Here is a 26,743-nt window from a genome sequence, read left to right as displayed (position 1 = left end):
AGCACCTCCCTTTAACCCCAGTCCCCTTATCTATACGCTGATTCACAGAATGGAAGGCCACATCAGCACAGCTGCAACGGCAGAGGCTTAGGCTCCAGAGCAGGAAAGACGGCAGGAGGCTGTGTGTGCGTGTGTGTGTGTGCGCGCATGAGAAGTTGATTTGCCTTCAGACGTCAGGACAGGAAGTAGAGCTCAAGTCGTTCCTTCTCAGTAGCAAAAAGCCCACTGAGACGCTGGGGACTTCCTCCTCTCTGAAGTGTGGGTCCTTCCGTCCCACATTCACGTGGTGTGTTGAGCTGTTTTACAGCTCACAGGCTTCAGCACAGCTTCCTGCTGGAGACGAGCCAAGGCTGAGGGGGTGCAGCAGGAGTCCCCTTACGGGGTGAAGGGTCCCACAGCCAGGGGTGCCTCTGTGGAGAAGCCAGCTGCTGTTCGTGCTCACGAAGCAGAGAAGTGTGCTCAGAGGTTCGCAGCACCCTTGGCTGCTGCACGCCGGGCGTGATTGAGGAGCTGGATCCTGCAGCAGGATGTCTGGGGGAGCTTGCCAGGAAGAGGCCAAAAAGCAGCACTGCATTGGCCGGGAATCGAACCCGGGCCTCCCGCGTGGCAGGCGAGAATTCTACCACTGAACCACCAATGCTCTGGCTGTTCTCTGGCACACCTGCAGGCCTTTTCTCAAGAGGCTGTGTCTCTCATAATAGTCAGAGAGCTCTGAAACATCACTGGGCCTCGTCTGGCTGGTTTGTCCTGTTTGAGAAAACAACGGGTTTGTGTAGAGCCATCCTTGCTGCGCCTCATTACACTGCTTAGGGAGGGGGCACTTATGGAACTGGCTTCCTCCTGAGGACTTTGGTTCATCCACAGCCCTCAGCCCCCTGGGGTGGGCTTGGTGGAATCACACCCTATAAAGATCAAAGCAAGAGGCCCCTCACAGACCATCTGCGCAGCCCCTTCCTGGAATCCCTGTTTCTGCTCCCACGTCCGCCAGCTCAGGAGTCAGGCCTGTTTGATTCACCTGTGGCCACAGTCCCAGGCACAGAATAGATGCCCCCTACGACTTGCGGGATTGAATCTTTATCAAGCCCTGTAATCCCCATTGAACAGCCCTTTTACAGGAGTGGTCACAGCCTCACAGGACAGCACATTTATTTAAACAATGCTAATTACTAGCAGGTTCCTGACACTGAGCTGGAACCACACAAACTAATTAATACCTTTTAGACTTGACTGTCCTTAAAATTCTTTGAGCCAGCTTGAGACCCCCATTTATGCCGTAGGTGAGCCGTGTACCCGCTGTGATGGCCACAGAGCAATTAGGCAATGAGTCCAGGCAGCTACTCTGACAAGTCTGTGATCTCTAGGCCTCCCTCGTCACACCTTCAGCTGCTACTCGGGTCCTAGTCCCTCCCAGCTGATGATGGGACCGTCTCCCCTTCCCATCCATCTCAGGGCTTCTTAAAACACCCTTTCACCATCTCTTCAAAACCCGTAAACAGCTTCCCCGTTACCCGTGACGTGAGATCCCTTCTCCTGAATCTGAGCTGCCAGGCCGGCTCATCCCAGTTGATTTCCTGCTGTTCTCTGGACCCCAGGCACATTTGGCTATTTTTCTCTCCTTGCCTTTGCCCACACATTTCCTCCTGCCCAGAACACCTGCTTCCTTCTCTCAGGGTCCCTGCCTCCTCCGAGGCCCAGCTCAGTTCCCACTCCTGGGAAGATGTCCCTGACCCCCAGGCCGCAGCTCCCCAGTGGTTGTCTGGGCCCCTCATGCCACCATTTGCCCACATGAGGCTTCTCACCGCAGAGACGCTGTGAGCCTCCGCAGGGCAGAGTGTCTTCACGTCCACTGGGCTCTGAAAGGAGACCCTGGTGCCTGACAGAGCTGGGCCTCCCTGTGCTCACCTCCACTCGGGCGGGGCCTGCCTTGGGGGCATCCCCCCAGGGCGACCACAGGCGCTGCCTCCCTCAGACCCCCTCTCCCTGCTAGCATCACCCCCCCAGGTGGGCACCTTGCAGGCGTCTCTACCCTTCCTGCCCTCTCCCCTCTCCCTGCTGCTTCCCACTGCCTCAGCCGTATTTCAGGTCCCCTTCCTGACCCTGATAGCTGCGGTGTTCTCCCTGGGAGATGTTTCAGTCTCCCTCTGTCAAACCAGGCCACCCCCACCCAGGGCAGCCTCTCTGGTCAAAACGTAGACATAAATATGTCACCCCATTGCTGGAAACCTTTCACCGGAGCGTCTTTTCCTTTAACTGTCCCCAGCCACCCCTTCCCCACACTGGACTCCTCACCCTCCCTAAATGCACCCTGTCTTCTCAGGGCCCCTGCCTTTAGCCAGGCTTTTCCCTGTGCCTGAGGTTCCCTGCCTTCCTTTCTTTACTGGAAAAGGCCTGTTAATGGTACTAAGATCTGACTCAGATGGCGCCTCCCCGTCAACCCAGGGAGGGTTCTTGCTTCTGTGGTGTTGCTTGTGTCATGTTGCTACACATACTTGTTTGTTTGTGGATCCCCAGAAACAATGACACAGACACAGAGGACCACTTGGGTGCATGAATTGCAACACGGAGCAAGTACTGAATGAAGATGGTGGATCACTGCAGTTTTGGGGCCCCAGCAGGACATTCACTTGCATTCTCTCAGATTCCCAGAAGTGAGATTGCTCACTGTTCTTCATTCCGTCGTAGACAAAGGGAAACGGAGACCCAGAAAAGGGAAAGGACCGTGACCCAGCCAACGCCTCCCAGTCAGCAGCAGAACTGGGAAAGCCCTGCCCCGAGACGCCTGACTCCCAATTCCTCTTTCTAAACAGGTCATCTCCCTCCCTCACCCCAGCCCCGGGCCCCAGAGCCGGCAGCAGCAGGAGCAGCCTGATCCCGCTGGTCCTGCAGCCCCTCTCTGCTCCCTCTCCAGGCTGGTTCGGGAGTTCGTGGCCCAGAACAACACCGTGCAGATCAGGCATGTGATCCAGACACTGTCTCAGGAGTTTGCCCTGTCCCAGCACCCACACAGCCGGAAAGGGGGCCTCATCGGCCTGGCCGCCTGCTCCATCGCGCTGGGCAAGGTGAGCCCTTCTCCTGGAGGGACGTACAGACCAGCCAGGGCCTTGACCCTGACCCCCGAGCCCCAGCAGGGTGTTGCAGACTTGTGCTTTCTTTATTGCCATTCTCTCCACATCTCAGACCGCAAGGCTGGCTCTGCGGCCTTGCACCCTGGGTCCTGGGCGTGGCCCCTATCCCGGGAGGCTGACTTGCAAAGGGTCTTTTAGCCCAGCCCTCACTCGAGGGCCTGAGCACCTCCAAGGGAGCTGAGGGCTGGGTCCCCGAGGTCTGACCCATTCTGAGCTGCTTCTGCTCCTGCCCCATCGCAGGACTCGGGGCTCTACCTGAAGGAGTTGATTGAGCCGGTGCTGACCTGCTTCAATGATGCTGACAGCAGGCTGCGCTACTACGCGTGTGAGGCCCTCTACAACATCGTCAAGGTGGCCCGAGGCGCTGTGCTGCCCCACTTCAACGTGCTCTTTGACGGGCTGAGTAAGGTGACCGCTCCTCACTCGACTGGGCTGAGCTCGCCCGACACACCTGACTTGACCTTTCGGGACCTTGAGTGCTGGCCTCCCTTTTCCCAGATGCAATGGGAGCAGATAAGCACATGCTGCCAGGGGTGCTTGTTGTCTGTTCAATCTAATGATACGTTTTTTAGATGGGCTTGTAAATATTTATGTTTGTTTTTCCCCCACACTTCTATTAATTTATCTTTAGTGCATTTTACAAAAGCATCAGTCCACCACAAATTGGAGGGGAAAAAAACAGTCATTTGAGAGCACTGACCTCCCTTATAGAAGGTGAAGGTGGTGATTCCATAGTACAGACTGTATTTCCCCTGCAAGGAGAGCGTAGCCCATAAGCTCTAGAAAAAGCTCTGCTTAGAAAGGCTTTGGGTTCCCTGATAGCTCATCAGCACCTCTCTCCTCGTCATGGAGTTCTCCTCCCTGAAGTCCTTTCTAGAGGATCAGCCTCACAGCTGATCCGTCCCCTCCTCCAGGAGTGGAGAGAGGACCCAGCATTGTAAGATTGGAAGGCCCTGAGGAAGGCCAACGGGAAGCAACCACCTGACTGGTGGCAGCGGGTCCCGGCGGTCCCTGAGCAGAACGGGGGTCTGCCACATGTCGGCGGCATTGCCAAGTTCCGCTTTACCCCCTTGCCTCCCCTGCCTGTCTTCCATCTGTGCACTGAAAGAGGTGCCCATGCATGTTCAGGCTGCCCCAAGGCCTTTGCTGTTGGACTTCAGTGGATTCCTTGTCTTATATATTGACAGTGACCCTCTCTCCACCTCTGTCTCTCTCTTAGTTGGCTGCTGACCCAGACCCCAATGTGAAGAGTGGCTCTGAGCTCCTAGACCGCCTCTTAAAGGTACTTGTACTTGGTCCCCACTCTTATTTTTAGCATCTGTTTCCTCCATCTGTCTGTACAGCTTATAAATTCTATCATTGGGATGCTTTTGTAATTAAAAAAATTTTTTTTTCATTTACATACAGTTAATGGAATAGTATACAGCTCTATGATGAGAGTATAGAGTTATGTCTACAGCAGGATCAAAATACAGAACCATTCTGTCACCCTAATGTCCCCTCATGCTGACCCCACCCCGCCCCCAGTGACAGGGGCAGTTTATGCTCAGCTCACCAGGGCATTCGATCCAGACCACAGAGATGCAGGGTTTTGCCTTTTGATTAGTTCTCTCGACCTTGATTCCTGCTTTCAGTGCATCCTTTTTGCTGGTCCTTCGGCCTGTGTGAGGAGGGATGCTCCGGGGGCCTCTCCTGCCTGACTCAGGCTCCGTCATCTTCCACTGTGTCCACCTGACCCCTGGAGCCAGCCCGGGCCAGGGATTCAGCCAGGTCAGGCAGCCCCGCCCCCAGCAGGCAGCTCTCATGCCTTTGACCCACAGGACATCGTGACGGAGAGCAACAAGTTCGACCTGGTGGGCTTCATCCCCTTGTTGCGGGAGAGGATTTATTCCAACAACCAGTACGCCCGGCAGTTCATCATCTCCTGGGTAAGGTCCGGCCTCACGACACTCCTTCTCCAGCCGTAACGAGCCTCTAGTTGAGTGAGGTCTGCTCTCTGGCTCACCTGGGCACTTCCTGTGGCTGTGGGGATGCCTCATTGTTATCCCTCTAGGAGCCAGTGACACCAGATAATCCGAACACACATTTATTCAGCTCTGCCCCCAAAGCCCATCACGTTTGCCTCTGAAGAGGATGTGGTTCCTTCCTTGTCTCCGGAAACACCCAGATTTACCTTTGAAGCCAGCTGTGCTCCTCCAGCTGTCACACCTCTTCTAGCCTTGCCCACCTTTCCCATGGGTTCCCTCCTGCACCCCCCGCCCCGTCCCCGGGCATCTGAACTGCCCTGGGGTTAAATTGCCGTTCCCCTGCCCATTGAACAGAAACAACAGCTACTAGCACCGCCCCCCCCATGGGACACCCGCAGTGCCCTGAAAAGATGCCTCGGCAGGGCCCCTTCTCGCTGGCCAGTCCGGAGGATGGGCGAGGAGATGCAGGTTCTCTGGCTGGTGACTTTCCCTGATGGTTCCCTCCCCTGGGGCAGATCCTGGTTCTGGAGTCTGTGCCAGACATTAACCTGCTGGATTATTTGCCGGAGATCCTGGATGGACTCTTCCAGATCCTGGGCGACAACGGCAAAGAGATTCGGAAAATGTGAGTGGAGGAGGGGAGGGGCAGGCGGCTGCAGGGGCCCCTTGGTGCGTACGCGTACCCCACACCCAACAGTCAGGCGGCGGCGGGAGAACACGAAATTCACCGTCCTCTTCCTGGCTCGTGTGCTTCCTGCTTTGAGGAGCTAGGAGATCATCCACCCCCAGCCTCTGAAAAATGTCCATCTGACAAGTGTGTCCCACAGAGCACAGCTGAAATGGCACTGGTGGAGGCTCCTCTGGCTCTGGCTGCATGAGCTCTCTCCTTTCTCCTTTGCTCATTGGTAGGTGTGAGGTGGTCCTTGGAGAATTCTTGAAGGAAATTAAAAAGAACCCCTCCAGTGTTAAGTTTGCTGAGATGGCCAACATCCTGGTGATCCACTGCCAGACCACGGGTGAGTGTGTAAAGGCCCCAAGGCCACCACCACCTCCTCAGAAGCACCTTTCTGTCTCCCCATCTCAGAGAGGGTCCTCGTGGGAGTGTGAATCAGTGTGACAGTGGGTCCTGGAGCGGTGGGTCCTTGTGGGAAAGATTCTGATTCTGTCAACATGGAGGCCCTTTCACTTGGTCTGACCCTAGAGGGGAGTCAGATCTGGAGGCCTTTTTGCTGGCAGGCTTGGCATTAGCACTGTGAATTGAAATGCTTGGAGATTGGGATCGTGTATCTCTTTACTTATACTGAGTATCAAACCACCACAAAATGCAGTTACTTCACATAGCAGTCCCTTGCTATTGTCCTGAGTCTTCAGATCAGCTGGGTGGCCCTGCTCCCCTGGGCCAGGTTCGGCTGGGCTCAATCATGTGCCTACAGTCAACTGGAGGGTCGGCTGAGGTGTCACTCATGGTCAGTGGTGTCACTTATGTCTGGCTGTTGCCAGCTGTCACCTGTGGCAACAGGAACAGTCGTTCCAGGTGTCTCATCATCCAGTGGGCTAGCCCAGGTGCATTCACATGGCATCAGTGGATTCTGAGAGACATGATAGACATGAGCAAGACCTCTAAGGCCTAGGCTTGAACCAGGCACACCATCATTTCTACCACCTTCTCTTGGACAAAATAGCAGGGCCAGCCCAGATACCAGGATGGGGGAAGTAAACTCCAGCTCTTGATGAGAGAAGCCACAGAGCCCCATTATGGGGGAGTGGACACAGGAGGGATAGAGAATTGTGGTTACTCTTACAATCTGCCACAGGATTGTAACTCCATGTCACCCTGGTACCTGTTTGTTCCTTTGGAAGGAAAAAGCAAGGGCGAGAGTATTGGTGAGGCTCGAAGCTGTGCCAGCCCTCGGGTGCTCTCCAGTTCTCCAGTCCCATCTGTGGGCATGGTCAGTGGGAGGGGCACTCTGGCTGCTCATGCTGACCCCCTGGAACCCGCCAATTCCCCTTCCAGACGACCTGATCCAGCTGACAGCCATGTGCTGGATGCGGGAGTTCATCCAGCTGGCCGGCCGGGTGATGCTGCCCTACTCTTCTGGGATCTTGACCGCTGTCTTGCCCTGCCTGGCCTATGATGACCGCAAGAAGAGTATCCTTCACTCTGGAGAGAGGAAACAAGAGCAGCCCCAAAGAGGGCCATAAAGTTGCAGGACCCTGGAGTGGGGGACGGGGGCTCCCTTAGGATCCGTCATACCTCCACATTTCCCCAGGCATCAAAGCAGCAAGAGGTGGAGCTAAACGTGGACAGGGAGAGCCAGGGCAGGACTAGGGACGTGGCGCTAATGCCGCCATCCCCAAAGCTCACCTGGTTACTTACAGATCTGGAGGGCCTCTCGCGGGTCCCGAGGTGCCAGTCTCTGAGCTCACACTGCCCCGCGTTGGGTGGAAGAAATCCTGTTGATGAGAGGTCCACCAGGAAGGGCCCCTGTGAGGAGACATAGGAGCGTCTTGCGGGGACCCCAGCGTGGCAGGGAGAATAGGGGCTCAGGTCAGCCTACCTGTCTGCCCACTAACATACCCCTGGGTCAGGCTGCTCCCTACATCAGTGGACTCAGGCATCAAGGAGGTGGCCAACGTGTGCAACCAGAGCCTCATGAAGCTGGTCACCCCCGAGGACGACGAGCCCGACGAGCCCAAGCCAGTGGTTCAGAAGCAGGCAGAGCCCAACCCTGATGACTCCTTGGCAAAGCAGGAGGGAACAGCCAGCGGTAAGTGGTCTCTGCCTCCTGCCCCTCACCTCCCAGGGAGGGCCACAGGGACCCAGAGGTTGTAGAACCTGACCTGGGGCCTCAGTCAGCCAGCCAGGGCTGCTTTCCATAGCTTAACTCCTAATTCTAATAACAGTCCAGTGAGGTGGGAACTGCTGTTATCTTCATTCTACAGATGGGCGCAGGGAAGATAAGTACCAGCACCTCGATCTGGCAGTCTGGCAGCTTGGAACCCTGGCAGTCTGCCTCCAGAACCCATAGCTCTTAACCCTTTCTGCCTCAAAGAGCATTAATGCTTTCTTTACTCTCTTCTGGGTTCAGCTATAGTCGATGTAGAAAGGTTTGGAGCGTGGCAGGAGTACCGTCTGCAGGGTTCACTTGAGTCTGGGCGGTAGACATCCATCCAGTGACTCGGAAGCTGGCTGCCTTTCCTGTGCCAGTCATTCTCGGGGTGGGAGGGTTAAGGAAGCTCCAGCTGTGGTTTATTTGGTCCTTGGGAATTCTGCTCTCCTTGAAACTCCTTTAACATTAATGTCTTGTTTATCCTTAACGTGAAGAAAACCACTTTTATGCCGATTGGAGTCTGGAGTTTGACTCTCCAAATGTTTTCTAGAACTCTAGACTTTTCTAATCTCTTGGGCCTCTGTTGTCACTGAGAGGTCACCAGTCAGCTCTGGGGTGATGTTCTTTCCAGAGTCAGCCAAAGAGTAAATTGATGCAGAAACTACTCCGATCTTTAAGGCTAACAGACTGAGACCTGGAACCTGCCCCCCAGAAGCCAAAAGAATTTCTAAAGCCTTTTCCCCTGTTGCCTTTCATCGGAGCAGAATGTCAGGCATGTGTGCCCCATGGGCCTCCTCTCATGGATTTGGCCGGCAGAATGGAGCAGCATTCCATGCTGGACCATCTGAGGTGTCAGGTTACAGCCGTGGCAGTGCCACTGTGAGCCAGAGCAGCAAAACAGCTGCGGGCAGAGCGGCATTCAGCTGAAGCATTGGTGGTTCAGTGGTAGAATTCTCGCCTGCCACGCGGGAGGCCCGGGTTCGATTCCCGGCCAATGCAGCTCACATAACCTTTTATTTGGACAGTTTTCCTAAGCATTCCTAAAAACAGCTCCAGGCTCAGGAGAATCTTTTCCTAAATTAGGATACATTCAGGCAGCTTGCTTTCAGGTTTTACTGCCTCATAAACAGCACTTCACCCGATGCAGAGCTCGCTTTATAGTAGTTGCCAGAGATGGCCGCAGCTAACTCTGGGGCTCCACATCCACTCCAGACGCGCTCAGCTTGTAACCACCACTTTACGAAGGTACCAGCAGTCCGAGAGAGTCGGGATTTAGCTCCTCAGTCCACGGGTTCAGCCAGCCCTCCTGCTTACTCTCACTCTGACCCTGCTCCACTCTTCTAGCCTGGCAAAGGCAGGACCCTCCTGTCTGGTTTCCCTCCTCTAGTGCCCCTGTCCCCGACTCAGCCTGCGTCGTGTGTCCCACTGCACACCTCCGGGCAAGCCCCACAGTGAGGCCCGTCAGCCAGGCCCTCTGCATGTGAGCACATGCACACACACGCTTGCACATGCACGTGCTTCTCCCTCTCCCCTCACCACGAGGCTTCAGGCAGGGCAGGCCCTTGTTCGTGTCACACTGCTCCCAGCCCCCTCCACTTGCTCTGGCTCCCCCTTTGCCCTGCCGCTTGGGGGGTCCACAGTGCAGTGTCCTTTTTCCGATTCTGAGTTCCTAGGCGCTTGATGCATCCTCCCAGTTCCCCTCCATGACGTTCCCTGATTGTCTCAGGTGTCACAAACTGGAGTCCACAGTCAGAACTGCCCGCCTGTGCATCCTGGCCCTGCTGACTTCATATCTGTTGCCCTTGGATAAGCCACTTGGCCTTTCTATGCCTCAGATTCCTTATTCATTGAATAGGGCAACAGTGATAACACGGAACCTATGTGTGGTTGTGAGTTTCGGAGATTTTTGCATGTAAAGCTCTTAGCACATGGCATAGGCCACACGCTCCCAATAACAGGTGCTTTGGTGTCAAGTTGTTTTAATGTCTGTTTATAATGAGACCCACTACTTAACAAGGTTGCCAGGGTCAGGGCTTTTGCTCCCTTGTCTTTTTTTTTTTTCCCTTGTCTTTTATCATCAGCTTTGCCCAGGTGGTAATGGGCCCCTGATGGGTCCTAAGTGAGGGATCGGAGAGGGTCAGGGGTGGAAGTTCTTGTGGTGAGTGAGGATCAGATCTATAAATACGGTTTCCAGTGGAAGACTGGTGACCTCCATGGGTGAGCATGAAATGGAATCCACCCATTTGCAGAGCTTTGATGGGACTGCGTGTATCAGCACCCTCTTTGGACACTGCAGATGTAAGTGAATCAGACCCAGGACTTGCCTGCAAGGAGTTCAGGGACAGATCCTCAGATGAGTGATCGTGTGACAGCGGATGTGGTCACAGAGGACTGGGGGCACCGGGCCGGGCTTCGTGGAGGTTATTTGAACTGGATCTTTTCTTTCTCTTTCGCTTCCACTCTCCCCTGACCCCACCCTCATTTTTAACTCTGGTTATAAGAGAAATACACATTCCCTGGAGAGATTTTGGAAAAAAACAGACGTTCCTACTGGAAGAAGGTGGAGAGTAAATACATTAAATGCATTGTCTGGTAGATACATTTGGCAGTGTGTATCATAACATTTCAGCATTTATCCTTAGGAAATAAATAGGAATGTGGGTCAGGTTTTTCATCTTAACAAATGTTAAGCTCCTTTACTGTCCTAACAAGCCTCTGGTGCGCAGTGGCGTTAGCACATTATACAGGTGAGGAAATGGGGGCAAAGGCAAGTGACCTGCCAAAGGTCACACAGTGGGTGAGTAGGAAAGTCAGGCTCAGACCCAGGCCCAGGGGCTCCTGAGTCTGGGAACTGATACAAAAGGGTAACCAAAGATGCTCAGCTTGCCTGGGTATCCCAGAATTGCAGAGTAAAACAGTGTCTCATTTTTACTCATCAACTTGGCAAACACTTTAAAGATTACTACTATCCCAGTGTGAGGCTTTGGGTGGGTGGGGGGATGACTGCTCAGGAGAACATTCCTAAAGGGCAGCTTGGCGACAGCTATTAAAGCAGCAGGTGGGCTTCCCTGGTGGCGCAGTGGTTGAGAGTCCGCCTGCCGATGCAGGGGACACGGGTTCGTGCCCCGGTCTGGGAAGATCCCACATGCCGCGGAGCAGCTGGGCCCGTGAGCCATGGCTGTTGAGCCTGTGCGTCCGGAGCCTGTGCTCCGCAACGGGAGAGGCCACAACAGTGAGAGGCCCATGTAACGCAAAAAAAAAAAAAAAAGCAGCAGGTGCCTGACCCTCCCCCGCAGCAGCCCCCTCTGATGGATCCTAGAGAAGTGCCCACACCCACGCGGAAGGAAGCACAGGTGAGATCTAAGAGTGAAAATTAGGAAACAGTTGAAGTTAATTTGAAGCCGGTTTCTGACATCCTATCATTTCATCTATAAATGCGTGTGTTTCCAAAAGGCAGGAGAGAGGGAGGCCACCAGCGGCAGGGAGCCCCAGCTGCTGCTCCCAGCTGGCCCGCCCAGGCTACCCCGCGTGTCCTCCTCACTTTTCCCCAGGCCTCTTCAGGTGGACAGCGGGCGGCTCAGCAGGCCCAGCTGGCGCCCACAGCTCCTCCTGCCCCCTCTGGGCTATGCCCTGTCCCTCAGAGGGCCTCTAAGACCAGAGGGGACAGGCGGCAGCTTGGAGCTTTTCTGTTCAGCGTGGAACTCCAGGCCCCCTTTACTGGGGGACTTCAGACATCCATAGTCTACAACTGGAGTGGCGCAGCTTGAAGACACAGTAGGAAGTGAAAAAAACAAGTCGCAGAAGATAGACTCTGATCCCATTTATGTTTACAAAACAAAAAGTAAGACTGGGAAAAGATGAGAGGGACCCTTGCCTAACCAGTAAATTAGTGAGTTACCTGCCCATAAAGTACGATTGAAGGTTAAAGAGAGAAGGTGGGGACTTCCCTGGTGGCACAGTGGTTAAGAATCCGCCTGCCAACACAGGGGACACGGGTTCGAGCCCTCGTCTGGGAAGATCCCACATGCCACAGAGCAACTAAGCTTGTGTGCCACAACTACTAAGCCTGCGCTCTAGAGCCCGTGAGCCACAACTACTGAGCCTGCATGCCACAACTACTGAAGCCCACACGCCTAGAGCCTGTGCTCTGCAACAAGAGAAGCCACTGCAGTGAGAAGCCCACGCACCGCAACGAAGAGTAGCCCCCGTTCGCCACAACTAGAGAAAGCCCGTGCGCAGCAACAAAGACCCAACGCAGCCAAATAAATAAATAAATAAATGAGAGAGAAGGGGGCTTTGCCTTGTTTTGTTAGGAATTTTTAGTGTAAGACTGTGTTAGTTGTATAATTTAAAACTTTTAGGAGGCCAGGGCTGTTACCATTTGAAAAATAATATAAATAATGATAGTTTTAATGTGTAACCCACAGAATAAAATAAATATGTATGGGTCAGTGATGATATAAATGAATGAATGGATGGATGGATGGATAGATAGGTAAATGACGGAGAAGGAACAGCTCTTCTATATAGAAGAATTCCAGTTAATGTAGTAGGAAAGAGGAATATAGAAAATCACCATTAGTCAAACTCCATAGTACTAAATGTAGGCAACATCCACTGATGGATGATAAAAACAGTGGGGGAAAGTATGAGGGGAAAAACCTGGATATTTGTCTCGTCTTAAGTATCTTCTCCAAGATATTTATTCATTACAAAAAGAAAAATACTCACTTTACAGGGGAGAAACCTGGTAGGCACTACCATAAATTGGGTGATGGGGTTAATGTCACCAGTAAAGAGAAAGATAGACATCATGTACCCCTGATTTGATGTACTGAGAAGGCACATCACTTCAGAAGCATTTTTCCAAAAATGCATAGCCTTAGCCTAGTCATGAGAAAACATGAGACAGGCCCAAATGGAGAGATCTTCTACAGAGTAACTGATCAAGGGTTTCAAAAGCATGTTCACGAAAGATATGGAAAGACTGAGGACCTGTCACAGATTGGAGGGGACCAAGGAGACAGGAGGACTAAATGCAATGCGGGGTTCCGGATTCGATCCTGGAACCAAGGACACGAGTGGTGAAATTGGATTAGATCTGTAGTCTAGTTCGTAATACTGTATCAATGCTACTTTCCTGTTGGATCAGTGAGCTATGGGTGTGTACAATACTAATATTAGGGGCAGCTAGATGAAGAATATCGAGAATTCTGTACTATTTTTGCAACTTTTCTGTAAATCTAAAATTATCTTAAAAGGTTTTTTTTTTTAATTTAAGAAAATGGCCATCACACCCTTGTCTCCTCTAGTCCTCGGCAACCTCTAATCTACTTTCTTTCTATAGAGATCTGCCTATTCTAGACATTTCATATAAATGGGATCAAAATGTGATCCTTTGTGACTGCTTTCTTTCATTTAGCATAATGTTTTCAAGGTTCATCCACGTAGCATGATCAGTACTTCCTTTTTATTGCCAAATAATTGTCCATTGTAGGGCTCCAACACATCTTGTGTATCCATTCATTTGATAGACATTTGGATTGTTTCCACTTTATGGCTGTTGTGAATAGTGCTGCTATGAACATGGTGTACACGTTTTTGATGTGGACGTAAGTTTTCATTTCTCTAGGAGTGGACTGGCTGGGCCATATGGTAACTAACTGTTTGGAGCCTTTTGAGGAGCTGCCAGACTGTTTTCCAAAGCAGCTGCACCATTTCACATTCCCACCAGCAGTGTACAAGGGTTCCAGCTTCTCCACATCCTCACTCTCACTTGCTACTAATATCTGTCTTTTTTATTTAAGCCACCTGGTGGGTGTGAAATGGTATCTCATTGGGCTTTTGATTTACATTTCCCTGATGGCTTATGATGTTGAGTGTTCCAGAAGTCACTTTTAACATCCATGGTCCTTGAACCAGCAACACCTTCTGAGATTTCCCAGATATGTCCAGCCCTGGAGGCCCCCCACTTGTGAGATCACTGTGCCTAAAAACCTACAATCATGGGTACTGTCCAAAAGCTTTGGGGAATGAGTAGGCATTAGGTCTTCAGGGCTCCAGACTTACATCCCTTTCCAAGAGCCACAATCAAGGTGCTGGGGACTAGAGGGTCTGTGTGTCCTTGTGACAGGGGTCTTGTTCATTCTGAAGACTCCAACAACCTTTATCATGATGCCTTGTTCCTCTTTCTCTCCCCAGGAGGGCCCAATGGTTCTTGTGACTCCAGCTTCAGTAGCAGCATCAGTGTCTTCACTCCAGCCAGGTAAGTGGTTTGTTCTGGCCAGAGCTGTTTGTGGAAAGTGAGCAGGCTCGATCTTCCCTGGGTGCAGGAGACTGCAGCAAAGCCCTGAGGCAGACTTTGCTTGGGGCCGCTACTTGTGGGCACAGGAAGTGCCTGATGAGTGAGTCCGAAGGATATTAAGAAAGCGCACCCAACCCGATTCTGATGGACACATGGCCTCTTGGGAGGGATTAGAAACTGTTAGAGGTGAGTAAATACAAGTTGTAAGAGTGTAGCTAATGCATGATGACCACAGGGAGATGCTTGCAGATGCCTTTGCCCAGCCCCTTTCGCTTGTCCAGGATAACACGAGGCTGATGAGACTGACGGGGGGAATGCCGTTCAAGGAGAGTCCAGAGCACAGGCAGGGAGGGTGCATAGGCTGGGATGCAAGAGCTGTCCTTTCCCAGGCGCCCAGGTCGGCTGTAATGGTGCAGCCTTCCACACGGGGGCAGTGCAGGCTGTAATGGTGCAGCGACGTAATCCTTGCCAGCCCCCGCCATACTCTGCAGGATGATGACATCCCCCGGGAGGGAATCATCACCATCCTGTCCCTGTCTGCGTCCCCTGGACTTGCCCCATGTCACTTTTTCCTTGGGAAGGATTGGCTGTGGGGCTGGAAGAGATGGAGGTTCTCCTATAAGGGGTTTCTTCCCTCTGAATTCAACATTGAATGTGGACGGGAACGGGTCACTCATGAAGAGAAAATATACACTCAACCCCAAGAGTCTCTCTTCTCCTCAGACCTTTAGGATCTCTTCTCCTTTTATATCATTTTTTTATTCTTATCTCTAAGGACCTTGTAGGTGTTTTCAAAGTGAGTACTGATTATAAATGTGGACTATTCCTAAGACCTCTCCCACATTGTTCAAGCAAGCCAATAAACACTGTTCATTTATTTGTTTTTAGCTAGTCATCACACACATCCAGAGCCTGTGTTCAGCCCTGCAGGTTCCAAGATAAAGATACGGCCCCTGAATGTGGTCCCTGATCTTGAGGTTCTCCAGTGGGGAGGCAGAGAAGTAAGCAGGAAGTTACTGGAAAGGGAAGTGATGGTTTTGCTGGGGGCTCAGACGGTGTTGGGGGCAAGCGTTGGCGCCCCAGCTGAGGCTTGCTGGAACACTGGCTGACAACCCTGAACGCTCGGGGAGGGCTTCTGGGGCCCGGCTGTGCCCAATGCTTTGTGTTGCATCGTTAGGTTTTGCTGATGTTTAAATCCCGTGGGGTCAGTAGTAGCGTTATCTCCACTTTAGGGCTGAGGAGGGACAGGAGGTCGGGGCTGTTGTGTGGAGAATGGATTTAGGAGGGACTCGGGTGGGTGCAGACCGGTCAGGGGGCCACCGCCACGTCCCGGTCAGACGGGATAGAGGCTCAGACTGAAGAGGCGGCAGAGTATGGAGGAAGTTGATAGATTTGACATCTGTTCTGATGGTAGAATTGACAGGATTTGCTGAGGGATGGTTGGCGTGAGAGGAGGAAAATGAGGGAAAGAAGAACTTCTAGATTTGGGGCTTGAGCCAGATCAGGACATCCTGGTATCATTTCCCAAGCAGGGGCGGAAGGAGGAACGGGTGTGTGAGCAGGCCCATCGAGAGCTGGGTTCAAGGCGGCTCTGAGCATCCCCCAGGAGCGGTTAAGGAAGCAGGTTTGGATATTGGATTCCAGAACTCGGGGGAGAGGTCTGGATGGAGATGCAGGGGGACTGGCCTGACCTGTAGAGGAATCGCTTTAGTTCTGAAGGCCCTGGGAGTGAGGGGGGCAGCCCTGTGGTTTAGAAGCCCCTCTGGCAGCGCCAGGGAGGATTGGTGAGGGAGGGGGCCAAAACTGGCAACAGAAGTGCCTGTTTCAGACTTGTTACTAATCTAGGCCACAGGGAGGGGATGATCATGCTCCTTGGGGGTTGGGGAGGTCCAGGAGGAGCAGAAACCAGAGACCAGACACAACCGACCGCCCTGTGGGGCAGGCACGACTCCACTGCCTGACTTGGGAAGCGGTGGTCCGTTCGCCTGAAGGAGGCCTTGGTTCCTGTGCTGCAGCCGGGAACTACCCGGCTGGAACCAGTGCCTTGATTTATACCCGTCATTCAGCAGCAAACACCAGTCCTATCTTTGAAATTAGAAACCCAAATGAGGAAAAATTATCTAGTGCTTTGTTTCCCTCGAACGGAGGTTTCCTCGCGGCAGCTGCCGATCTGAGTCACTAGCTATGCCAGAGAGGAGGGCGGCCTTCAGAGTCGTGGAACCTGAGCCCGGCCCCCCACCCACTGGAGATGGCAGCTGAGGACAGGAGGGTGGGGTGCCTACTTCCACCAGTTGGTGCTGCCAGAGGGGGACTGAGCTTGGGCAAGATGGCATCTTCCAGGGACACCGAAAACCTGTGGTTTTCCAGATGCGCCGCTCGCCCAGGGCACTGCCCGCGGGTGCCGCTTTTACTAAGTTCAGGCCAGCCTAGGGCAGCGGCCCAATTGGGGTCCCCTCCCATGACAGAGACGCATCCCCCCCTGGCAGAACACTGTCAGCGAGGTGACACTCAATCGAGGTGACACTCGAAGCCAATCCTTGCACCCCAGACTTTTTTTTTTTGATCTTTAAATCCTCACTTGGACCTAAACACAGGGAGAGTAACTGACAACCCAAGAGCATAAGCCTCTTCTCCCTTCTCATGTCCCCTCTGTCCCAAGATGCTGGGAAAGCCCCACGCGGCCCTGGGTGAACAGTAGCCACAGGGGAGAGCCATCTGAATGAGCAGGGGCTATGAGGTCATTGTAGTGAGGAAGGGCTCCAGGTCCCGGAGGCTGGGTTCCTCCACCCTCCAGGAGCATGAGAAATGCATACGGAGCTGGATAACGGGACTCCGTGGGAAGGCAGGGGAAGAGGGCTGGAGGCAGCGTGCTTGCAGCTGAGGGAAGGGTTAAGGAAGAGTAGTGTACACCTCTTTCTCTCCGTCCCACCCCTTCCTTCTCGCCCTCTCTCCCTGTCTAATGCTGCTCTGTGCACCAGGCACGTTCTTCATCACCGTGAATCCTCTGAGCCGTGGAATCCCACTGCCTGAGCGCACATCCTGACCTCACCATGCCTGGCGGTGTGACCCTGGGCAAGCAGCTTAACCTCTCCCTGCCTCCGTTTCCTCATCTGTAAACTGGGTGTGATGATCTGCTCACCCCATAGTGGTATGGAGCTTAAATGAGTTAAAGCATGTAAAGAGCACAGAATGGTGCCTAGCCCACAGAAAGCACTTTACACACTTCAGCTACAATTATTATTACAAGAACCTTGTCATTATCCCCATTTTACAAGTGAGGATACGGGCCCAGAGAGGTTAACTTCTTGCCCAAAGTTGTTCAGCTAGCTAGTGACCAGCTTGGAATTCAGGCTAGTAGGTCTGTCTGACCCCCAGGCCCACGCATTTGAGCTTCATTAGTCACAGTTGGAGAGTTGCAGGAGCTTTGCATGTTGGCCTGTGACCTGATACAGGAGCCCTGGGCAGGCGTTGCCCTGGGCACAAGCTTCTATTCTGAAGCCCTGGGCCTCACTGAGGACCAGTGTCATCGGGGACATTTAGTACAGGTCTTCTGGTATAGCTGGCTGCATAAGGCAAGCAGAAAGATCTAGAAATCAGTGCTTCCCAACTTATAGCACCTGCTGATTGAAAGAATTAGTAAAGATCTTTTATAAAAAACAACTTTGAATTCAGCAACAGTTCTCTGTTAGATTTACCTTTGTTCTAATTTGATTAGAGCTGTAACATATGAGTGCCATCAAGGGTTAGACATTACAGAAATAAAGTGCTGCTTTCCAGAGAGAAGTGCTGGATTTTATCACGATGTATTATAAGTATCAGAAGCCGTATTCAATAAATCAATATTTTAATAGCCACAGTAGCGCCATTCATTTAGAAGTCATAGTACATATACTTGTAAGACCTTCATTATGAGATGCTTTATGAGAAAGTGCTCCGTGAAAATGGAGTTTTGGAGACACCTTGAAATAACTCAAAAGCCCTCAAGAGTGACTAGTCTAGACATTTTGGAACCGGTGCAGAAATGTGTTTTAAACTGTGAGTGAGCTCCGTTCTGTTCTTTCTGGGTAAGGTAAGCCAGGGCGGAGGGAGCGCACCTCCGGCTCCAGCCCAGCAGCTCAGGAGCTGAGCACAGGGTGCAGTGTGCCCGCTCTAGGAGGGGCCCAGGTTCCAGAGTCCCGGCTTCCCACCGAGCACGCGCGGAGCCCAGCACACAGCAGCCGACCCACCCGGCGTAGCAGCTGAGAGCTGTCCCCTCAGAGGCGGGCAGGATCATCTGCCCTCCCTTTCCCTGGTGCCCTGGGCTGTGCCTGCTTCCCATGGCCTTCACCTCCAGCCAGCCAAGGGAAGTGGGAGCCAGGGAGAGCGTCTCCAGCTGAGGGAGTGAGTTCTCCATGCCTCATGGCCTCGGACAGGTCCCATACTGTCTCATCTGTGCGTCAAAGGACTTTGACCATCTGTGCATCTGTGCATGGTTTACGTGAACCATGGAGCCTCTTTCGGCCATGAAGTTCTTGGTTGTTTGAAGCTGACCCCTGCCTTACCATCAGTCCAAAGGTACCCGTGTCTGGGGAGGGCTGCTGTGGGGAAAGTCGGAGACTGTTAGCACACACAGTGCTGCCGGTTTACACACCGGCTCCATGAAATCCTTCCTTTGCTATTTGGCCCCAACAGAGCGCCACCTGAGGGAGATGCCATAACGGGCATCGATTTCTGCCCTCAGTAGAGATGCTTAGCTGGCCAGGAGCATCTCGGGACCACTGTGAGTTAAGGAGCCCGGCTGGCCGAGCAGCTGTCTATGCTTGGCATCTTGGGATCCTATTTGGGCCACTTGGATTGGGAGCGCGCCCCCCCCAACAAAGATCAGCACCAGGCTTCCCCAGTGTCCTCTCTCACGCGGAAATGATGCTGCCGTGGACTCTCTTGAGTGCGGCCCATTAGGAGCCAGTGCCATGTGGTGGGTGAGGCCACTCTGGACTCGGATGCTCGTATTCTAATTGCCAGTTCCGCCACTTCCCAGCTGTGTCACGTGGAGAGGTTACTTAATGTCTCTGCGCTCTGATTCCCTCGTCTCCAGAATGGGAACAACACTGCTGCTGGCATAGGGCCCTTGAGGGAAGTAAATGCGGCTGTGCAGGTACAGAGCTCTGCATGATGCCTGGCACAGAGTATTTATCCAGAACATGAGTAATCAGCGTTTTGAGTACCATCGCCATCATCACTGTTATCAGAGCCGTGTGTCATCTTGTCTCCCCTACCCCAGCAGGGTTCATACACCCCACTGGGCCTGAACTGCAGGGTGGATGGGGGAGCTGGGTTTGGCACTGCCTTCCTCCCCACCAGCCGGACACAGCTGTGCTAGATTAGTGCAGCCCTGCGTCCCCCAGGCCTCCCTCCTGAGGGCTGTTTCAGCTAAGAATATGACAGCAACCTGCCAGACATGGGACACTCATGGCACCCTGGGCCCCATGTGGCAGCTCCTGCTTTGGAAAGGGACTCACTGCAGACCTTGGGTTCACGGGGTCAGGAAAGAGCAGGCAGGGAAGGGGCTTCCGTTCATTCCCCACTGCTTTCCGAGCTCGCTTTGTTAAGGCCTTGGGCCGCAGGTAGGCATCTGAAGTGTCTCCAGCCATGGGTTCCTGCCCACCCGAGGAGAAGAGCTTATAGAGCACCCCAGAAGGAGCCCAGGAGGAGACCAGTGCTGTGGGGAAAAGAGGAACTTGGAGATTAGACAGTCAGTCCTGGCCATCGGAGGAGGGAGAGGAGTGTCTAGGAAACTGTCAGAGAAGAAAAGAAAATGCTTGGGAAGCCCTGGGATGGCCTAGCACGTGCTGCCCAGTGTGCGCGCCGCGGTCCGTCTGAGCTGAGGGTGCTGAGGGCATGAAAGACACGCTGGGTTTAAAAGAGTCTGGACATAAAAAGAATATAATGTGCTTTATTACTAATCTATATATTGATATTTATATTGATTCTGTGTTGAAGTGACATTTGGGGTATATTGGGTTAATTACAATATATCATTAAAATGAATTTCACCTGTTTTCTTTCTACTTTTTAATATAAAACCAAAAAACATAAAATTCTATATGTGACTCGCATTATGTTTCTGTTGGACAGTGAGTGTGAGAGAGATTAAGAGATTGTCCGGGAGGCTGCATTTGCCACCCTGGACTTGTCTGTCTGTGGGGGAGTTTCCCCATCTGTTTTAGGCTACCAAAGAACCCAGATGCTTGAATATCCTCAGAAGACCCCAGAACTTCCAGACATATGGCTCTTGGGGAGATCTCAGTGGCAGCCCCACCCAGAGGCTCAGGTCTGCTGGGCCGTGTCACTCACACGCCCAGCCCCTCTAACCACCAGAGGATAGAATGCCCACTTGCACCCCCGAAGCGAGCACCATGGGGAATCATCAAACTATATTAACCAGCAGTTCCGTTTAGCACTTAACAGAGCTAAGATCATGCCCTTTAGGAATTCACTTCAAATGAGCTTCAGGGAGTCTGCAGGCGAATTGGAAAAGCACAGGCATTGAGATCCTGATGCAAATGAATAATTGAGCAGCCTGGAAATACCATGAAAGGCCGTTTTGTACAGGCAAACGATAGTGTCCTGCGTTGCAGGGGAAAGGAGCCCCTCCCTGACATCTGTCCTTGCCGTCCCCATCCCTGACAACCCTGGCCAATGCCTGGACACCATGCTTTGGGCAGAGGGCTAAGTGTCAGTGTCCCAGCAGCACCCAACCTTCCCGGGGCTGCTTGGCGGGACTTTTCTCTGCCTGGAGACCAGCAAGGCTCTGGGCCAGGGAAGCGGGGAGCCTGTGCCCCACTGGAGCAAAGGCATTCTGAACAAGCTCCATTCTGTAGGCAGAGGCTGTGTCACCTCTTCCCCGACTCAAACAAGAATGTTACAGCTTCACAGGCAACTCTCAAGACCTCCCAACCAGGCCAAACGTGGTGCTGAGTGCCCTGGAGTGTGACGAGGTGAAGAGCCACGATCCCTGTCCTCAAGGGAGAAGTGTTCTTTGGGTGCCTGGTGAAGGACCTGTTGGATTTAAGGGGTGTTACCGGGGCCATCCCCTGGACTCTCTGGACGTGGTGGTTTTGTTTTATCAACAAAGGGTCTGGACGTAATGCCCTGAGGACGCTAAACAGTCTTTCAACCATGAGGTCTGCTAGGGCAGAGCTCGTTGATATAAGAGGTTTTCTCTGGTACAAGCCTGCTAGTGCTGGAAAGAGAAAAGGGGGAAGCGGGTGGCCGCCCAGCAGAATGGCTTTCCTCCCCAGACGTGGTTGTCGGAGCTCCTACCTTGGAGAGGGAGGAGGGGAGCAGAGGGAGAGGGGCCCTCTGAGCGCTTTGCGCGGTGCGTGCCCTCTGCCACTGCCCCGGGACAGCGGGCTGAGCATGCGTTTCTCGGTGTGCGGGGCCAGGGTGCGTCTGCAGCTCTAGGGGAGGGGGCCTGATGGGCTTCAACCTGGCTCCTTCCTGGTCTCACCCACAGCACTGAGAGGGCCCCGGTCACCCTCCACCTCGACGGGATTGTGCAGGTGCTGAACTGCCACCTCAGCGACATGGCCATCGGGATGATGACCAGGATCGCTGTCCTCAAGTGGCTCTACCACCTCTACATCAAGACCCCCCGGAAGGTGAGCCCCCGGGCCCCTCAGCCCTCCAAGCCAGAGGCCTGCTTCTGGGTGGTTTTTGAGGGCCTGCCCGTGCTTGGTAGGATTTTGGTCGTTGCAGTTTTGGAGAAACCCTGACCAGGAGAGAAGTGGCAGATGCCTGAGGAGCCCTCGGTGTCTTGAGGGGGGGTTGGGAGGTGTTCCCTGCAGTGGGGGAGCTCACGTGGGTCCCTGCTTCTCTGCTCTCCAGATGTTCCGGCACACAGACAGCCTCTTCCCTACCCTACTCCAGACGTTATCAGATGAATCCGACGAGGTAGGTCACCAGTGCCCCTTCTGTGCCCCGGCTGCCAGTCTCTCCTTTTGATGGGATGTGTAGCTGAGGGGTGCTCATTTTGTTGTTGTTGTTCTCATAAATCAACACCCCTAAAATCACACTATTCCTCCTACCTGGTGAGGTGCATCCATTAAGGGAAAAGCTGTTTACTGCCCTTAGCTTTGGGAATAAGGATGCTTGCTTTGTGGGCCCTTCTGAAGAGCGTGCTGGGTCAGGGCACTGGCAAGGAAACCGCTCCGGCGGGGAGCTCCGTGTCCCTGGAAGGCCATGGAGAGTGGTGATGGGGAGCCCAAGGGCAAGGTCCAGCCCGCCTAGCTGCCCAAACTTGGGCAAGTCACTGCCCGGCTCCGCACCTCAGTTTCCTTCTCTGTCTGGCGGGGTAGTAACAGCACACGGGGTTGTGAGAACGAAATGACCCACGAAAAATGCCAGGTGCTGTGCTGGGCACCCGCTAAGCACCCAGGGAGCGTTAGTTGTGATTCGTTTCAGCTGGACTCCATTTTGACCTCTAGTTTGAAATCGGACCCTGAAGCTTTGCGTTTGTTGGGGTCACCGAAAGTTGAAGGGAGAGGCTGGCCCCGTCCCAGGCAGCAGGAGTAACCCCAAGTCGGGCAGGGGGATCAGGACCTGGCATCCAGCCATGTGAGGGAGGGGCTCCTCCAGCTGCACGCCTCTCCCCATGCCATTCCCGGCAGCGTTCTGTTCCGTGGACTTCCTCACCAGGACTCCGCTGCTTCCCAGCCAAGGGGCAGGCTTTGTAGTTGGGTGTTGCCATTTCCCGGGGTAGCATCCCTTCCCTCCGCCAGTACCAGCTCCAGGCTGTGTGTTGGCCGCTGGCGGCCCGCGCCTTGACCCGCCCCTCTCCTCCCCTCTTCTTCCCTCCTCGGGGCTCCGGGCAGCTGTGGGCTCCGTGAGGCATCAGGCTCGCGCATACCTGCGGACCTCCCAGCTGCCCACCGGGAATGAAGAGCAGACGGGCTGGAGCGGCGGGAGAGAGAGGGAGAGGGACGTGGCTCATGACTTCCCGTAGCAGGAGGCACCTCGTTCCTTCCCAGGCTGGTACCAGGCTTGTGTGGAGCCCAGGGCAGCTGTCCTGAAGCCTGACTTTGCTTCCCTGAACCTGAGCTGAAGAGAGATGCAGACAGGCAGATGTCCACCTCTAGGTCCTCTCAGGGACTCTGCACTTCCAGAAAACCCAAAGCAGGTGGTCTGGGAGGCTGCCCGTGTCCCCTCCTGCCTGTCCACCACACACACGCATGTGCACACACACGCCACCCCCCCCTTTTCCCCACCACCGCTTCAGTGTGAGGCCCAGGTGGACGTGGCCCAGTTCTGCCTGAGTTAGGACTGACTCACTGCACAGTCACGGCCCTCATTTCAATACAAAAAGGGAGAGAATAGCTTTGCTGATTGGGTCCTTCCTGAGGACTGCAGTGGAAGCAGCTGAGTCTTCAGTCCTTTAAATGGAGTTGTTTAAGCCCATCCAGCCTTCTTTGCTCGCGATTGGTCTTTGCGTGCATGTGCATTTGAAGGGAGCCAGAGGAGACGCAGTCCATGAAACAGCTCTGTTCAGGTTGTGGCTGTGGGAGCTCGATTTGCTGAAGTGCCAGGTGTTGTGGGGCTTTGGGGCCCATCTTGTGGGCCTCCGGTGGGGAGGGGATTGCAGCTGCTCCTGGGGACAGTGACCAGAGGGGGTGAGGCGGGAGGGTGCTCCTCTAACAGCCGTGAACGTCCCTGCTTTCCCATCTCTCCGGGGAAGGGATTTAGGGACCTCAGTATCAGTGGCGAGTTGTGATTTTGCCGCATCCTTGTTCTTCACCAGAATCACGTCCCCAAATGGCCCCCGCCGAATCTGGTGACCTTGAGAGGGTACAGTGTACTTGGCAGTGGAAATACAGCCATGAACAAGACAAAGTCCCTCTTCTCCTGGAGTGAGCTTCCTTTCCAGGGTATCTAGGAATTGCTGTCTGTGAGAATTTCCCAATACTTCCAGGCACAGCCCTGATCTCAGATTGGAGCTCCCTGGGGTGCAAGACCCTGAAAGGCCATCTAGTCAAGTTGGACCACAGTCAGTTTGGTGGAGAGAGGCGCCTTCCTAGGGAGGGCTTCACAGAGCCCCCTCGCTGATGGAATGTAACTGTGGCCCACCTTGCGCAGGGCCGTACATCCAGCCTGGGGCCTCAAGGCACAGCTTAGCCCATTTGTAACAACTGACTTGTGTGAGGTCGTTACAGTGCCAGGAACTGTGCTTAGACCCCTTAGCTGTTGTATCTAGAGAAAGTTCAACAGTTCTGTGGGGGAAATACTGTTACCATTTCCATTTTGCAGTTCAGAAAACACGGCCGAGGGAGGTGAGGTTAAGCTGCACACAGCCAGGGAGTGGCGGAGCCAAACTCAGAACCGGATCGATCTGTTTGACTCCAAAGCCCGTCCTCTTAGTCGCTTAACCACCATGCCTGGGTTTCACCACCTGTGGCCCTGACCGCCCACATCAGAACCCCAGCTCGTGTTTAGTCGTTTCGTCATCCCCATATGCCTTCTTCTCTTGTTCCGCAAGTTCTTGAGAAGAGTTCTCTCAGTCTGGTGTGGAGAGGGGTGTGTGTGTATTCTGAAAAAGTTCTCCCTCAGCCCCCTGACCCTTTGTCCACTTTTCTTATTGATTTACAGGAGCTCTTTGTATATCGGGGACATTCCATTTATCATGTATGTTGCAAATGTTTTTCTCTCCCAGGATGATTGTGATACACCCACGTGCCCATCACCCTTGGTGAGAGCCACTGGCCCCCGGGGGACAAGAGTGTACCCAGGTGTTAATGATGCAAGAGCTGGGCACAGGGAGGGGCAGAGCCTCAGAGACCTAGCTCTGCACCCCCCCACCATGTTCCACTGTCCCCTTGGCATGTGGCCTCACTGGGGTGTCTTGGGTGCCATTGTTTCTCTGTCTGCCTCCCCTTCGCCCCCCGCTCCCGTGACAGCCTGGTAGTCCACACCCGTCTGGCATCCTCAGGTTGTCTCTGCTTTACCTTGTTCAGGATAAGCGGCTGTTTCCTCAGTACCGCCTGCTCCTTGCAGACTTTATCTGAAAATCCCTTTTGTCAGAAAGAATTTGCAGGTGTCAAATTAATATTCTTGGCACTGGAGTAGAAATCCTCCCCTTAGCTGGAGATCCAATGACTTGTTTTTAAGTGAAAATGCAACCCCGATTCAACAGCGCAGAATGCATGGCACGTGCACAGAGCTTCCTGCTGGACCCTGGTGGGAGGTGGGGCTGCTTCTTCCCCTGGCCGGAAGATGCCAGTTGTCGGCTGCCTCCCGAGCCTGCAGCTGCCGGGGCGGGCTGTGCCCGTGAGCCCCCAGAGGACAGGTCTTCTCCATGTTCCTGATGGTGCGGCTGGCTCAGTGGCAGGGGGGTGGGGGGAGGGGGCGGCTCGGTGATTCCTCATCCTCATCTTACTCTCAAGCACAAGTTGCCTCCTAACCTGAATTTAAAATCCTCAGCGGGTGGGGGGAGGACTTCCCTGGCAGTCCAGTGGCTAAGACTCCTCGCTTCCACTGCAGGGGCTGTGGGTTTGATCCCTGGTCAGGGAACTAAGATGCCATGCAGCACAGCCAAAAAAAAAAAAAAAAAAAATCCTCGGGGGTAACGGTGGGTACGTGTCATTATACATGTGTCCAAACCCACAGAATGTACAACACCATGAGTGGACCCTCCTGTCAGCTATGGGCTTCGGGGGATAACGATGTGTCAGCGTAGGTTCATCGATTGTAACAGATGCTCTGCCGTGGTGAGAAAGGCTGATAAGGGGGAGGCTGTGCGCATGCAGAGGCAGGAGGTATGTGGGAAATCTCTGTACCTTCTGCTCAATTATTGCTGTGAACCTAAAACTTCTCAAAAAAATAAGATCTATTTTAAAGAAAGAAATATGTAGAATTAAAAATAAAAAGTCTCAGTCTCAGAAGAGACCTGGAAGGATGTCTGGTGCCCCTCCAAGGGAACGTAGCGTCCCAGCCAGCCAGCCACCAGACCTGAGCTTGAATCACAGGAGCTCTAACCCCTCCTCACCATGGACCATGGGCAAGAGCCTAACCGCTCCAGCCTGCACAAAGGGCCAGTGATGTCTGCACATGCCTCATAGACCACTGTTTAAAGGGACACAGTAAAGCTCCTGATCTGATCCGGGCCCTTCCTAACAACCTGTGCATCACCCCAAGTTCTTCAGGGGGAAATTGGCATTTCGCTCTGTTGAACTCTTCTGCCCAGGAGCAGGGCTTGTCCCCATTTGAGTCATCTTGTAAAGCTTCGAGGTCTTTTTTGTAGGTCTTATTCATTACGAAGTTTACTTTTAGTATTTAAAATTTTGTTGTGACTTTGAGGGGCATTCCTTTCCGGTACTATTTTTTCCCGAGTGACAGTGCAGCCCGGTGGCCAGGCTGTCCAGGCGTCTGGTCCTGGCTCTGCCACTTAATAGTTGATTGGGAGATTCCCTGGCAGTCCAGGTGGTTAGGACTCCGCGCTTCCACTGTAGAGGGCACAGGTTCTATCCCTAGTCGGGAACTAAGATC

General features: G+C 53.5%; 1 protein-coding gene across 1 annotated transcript in view; it reads left to right on the top strand.

The window, feature by feature from the left end:
- The window catches only part of VAC14 (VAC14 component of PIKFYVE complex), a 94,965-nt gene that overhangs the window by 6,556 nt on the left and 61,666 nt on the right, over window positions 1–26,743 (top strand). Inside the window, exons 2-12 of the mRNA XM_081216149.1 lie at window positions 2,909–3,059; window positions 3,366–3,533; window positions 4,345–4,407; window positions 4,946–5,053; window positions 5,608–5,717; window positions 6,002–6,108; window positions 7,107–7,241; window positions 7,708–7,860; window positions 14,125–14,188; window positions 21,723–21,867; window positions 22,094–22,159. Coding sequence (XP_081072275.1) covers window positions 2,909–3,059; window positions 3,366–3,533; window positions 4,345–4,407; window positions 4,946–5,053; window positions 5,608–5,717; window positions 6,002–6,108; window positions 7,107–7,241; window positions 7,708–7,860; window positions 14,125–14,188; window positions 21,723–21,867; window positions 22,094–22,159 — 1,270 coding nt within the window. The remainder of the gene's footprint in view (window positions 1–2,908; window positions 3,060–3,365; window positions 3,534–4,344; window positions 4,408–4,945; window positions 5,054–5,607; window positions 5,718–6,001; window positions 6,109–7,106; window positions 7,242–7,707; window positions 7,861–14,124; window positions 14,189–21,722; window positions 21,868–22,093; window positions 22,160–26,743) is intronic.

Source organism: Mesoplodon bidens (assembly GCF_964165515.1).
Source record: "Mesoplodon bidens genome assembly, chromosome: 18".
NCBI lineage: Eukaryota > Metazoa > Chordata > Mammalia > Artiodactyla > Ziphiidae > Mesoplodon > Mesoplodon bidens.
The sequence above is the reverse complement of the archived record's forward strand: the minus strand, read 5'-3'. Positions and strand labels throughout refer to the sequence as shown.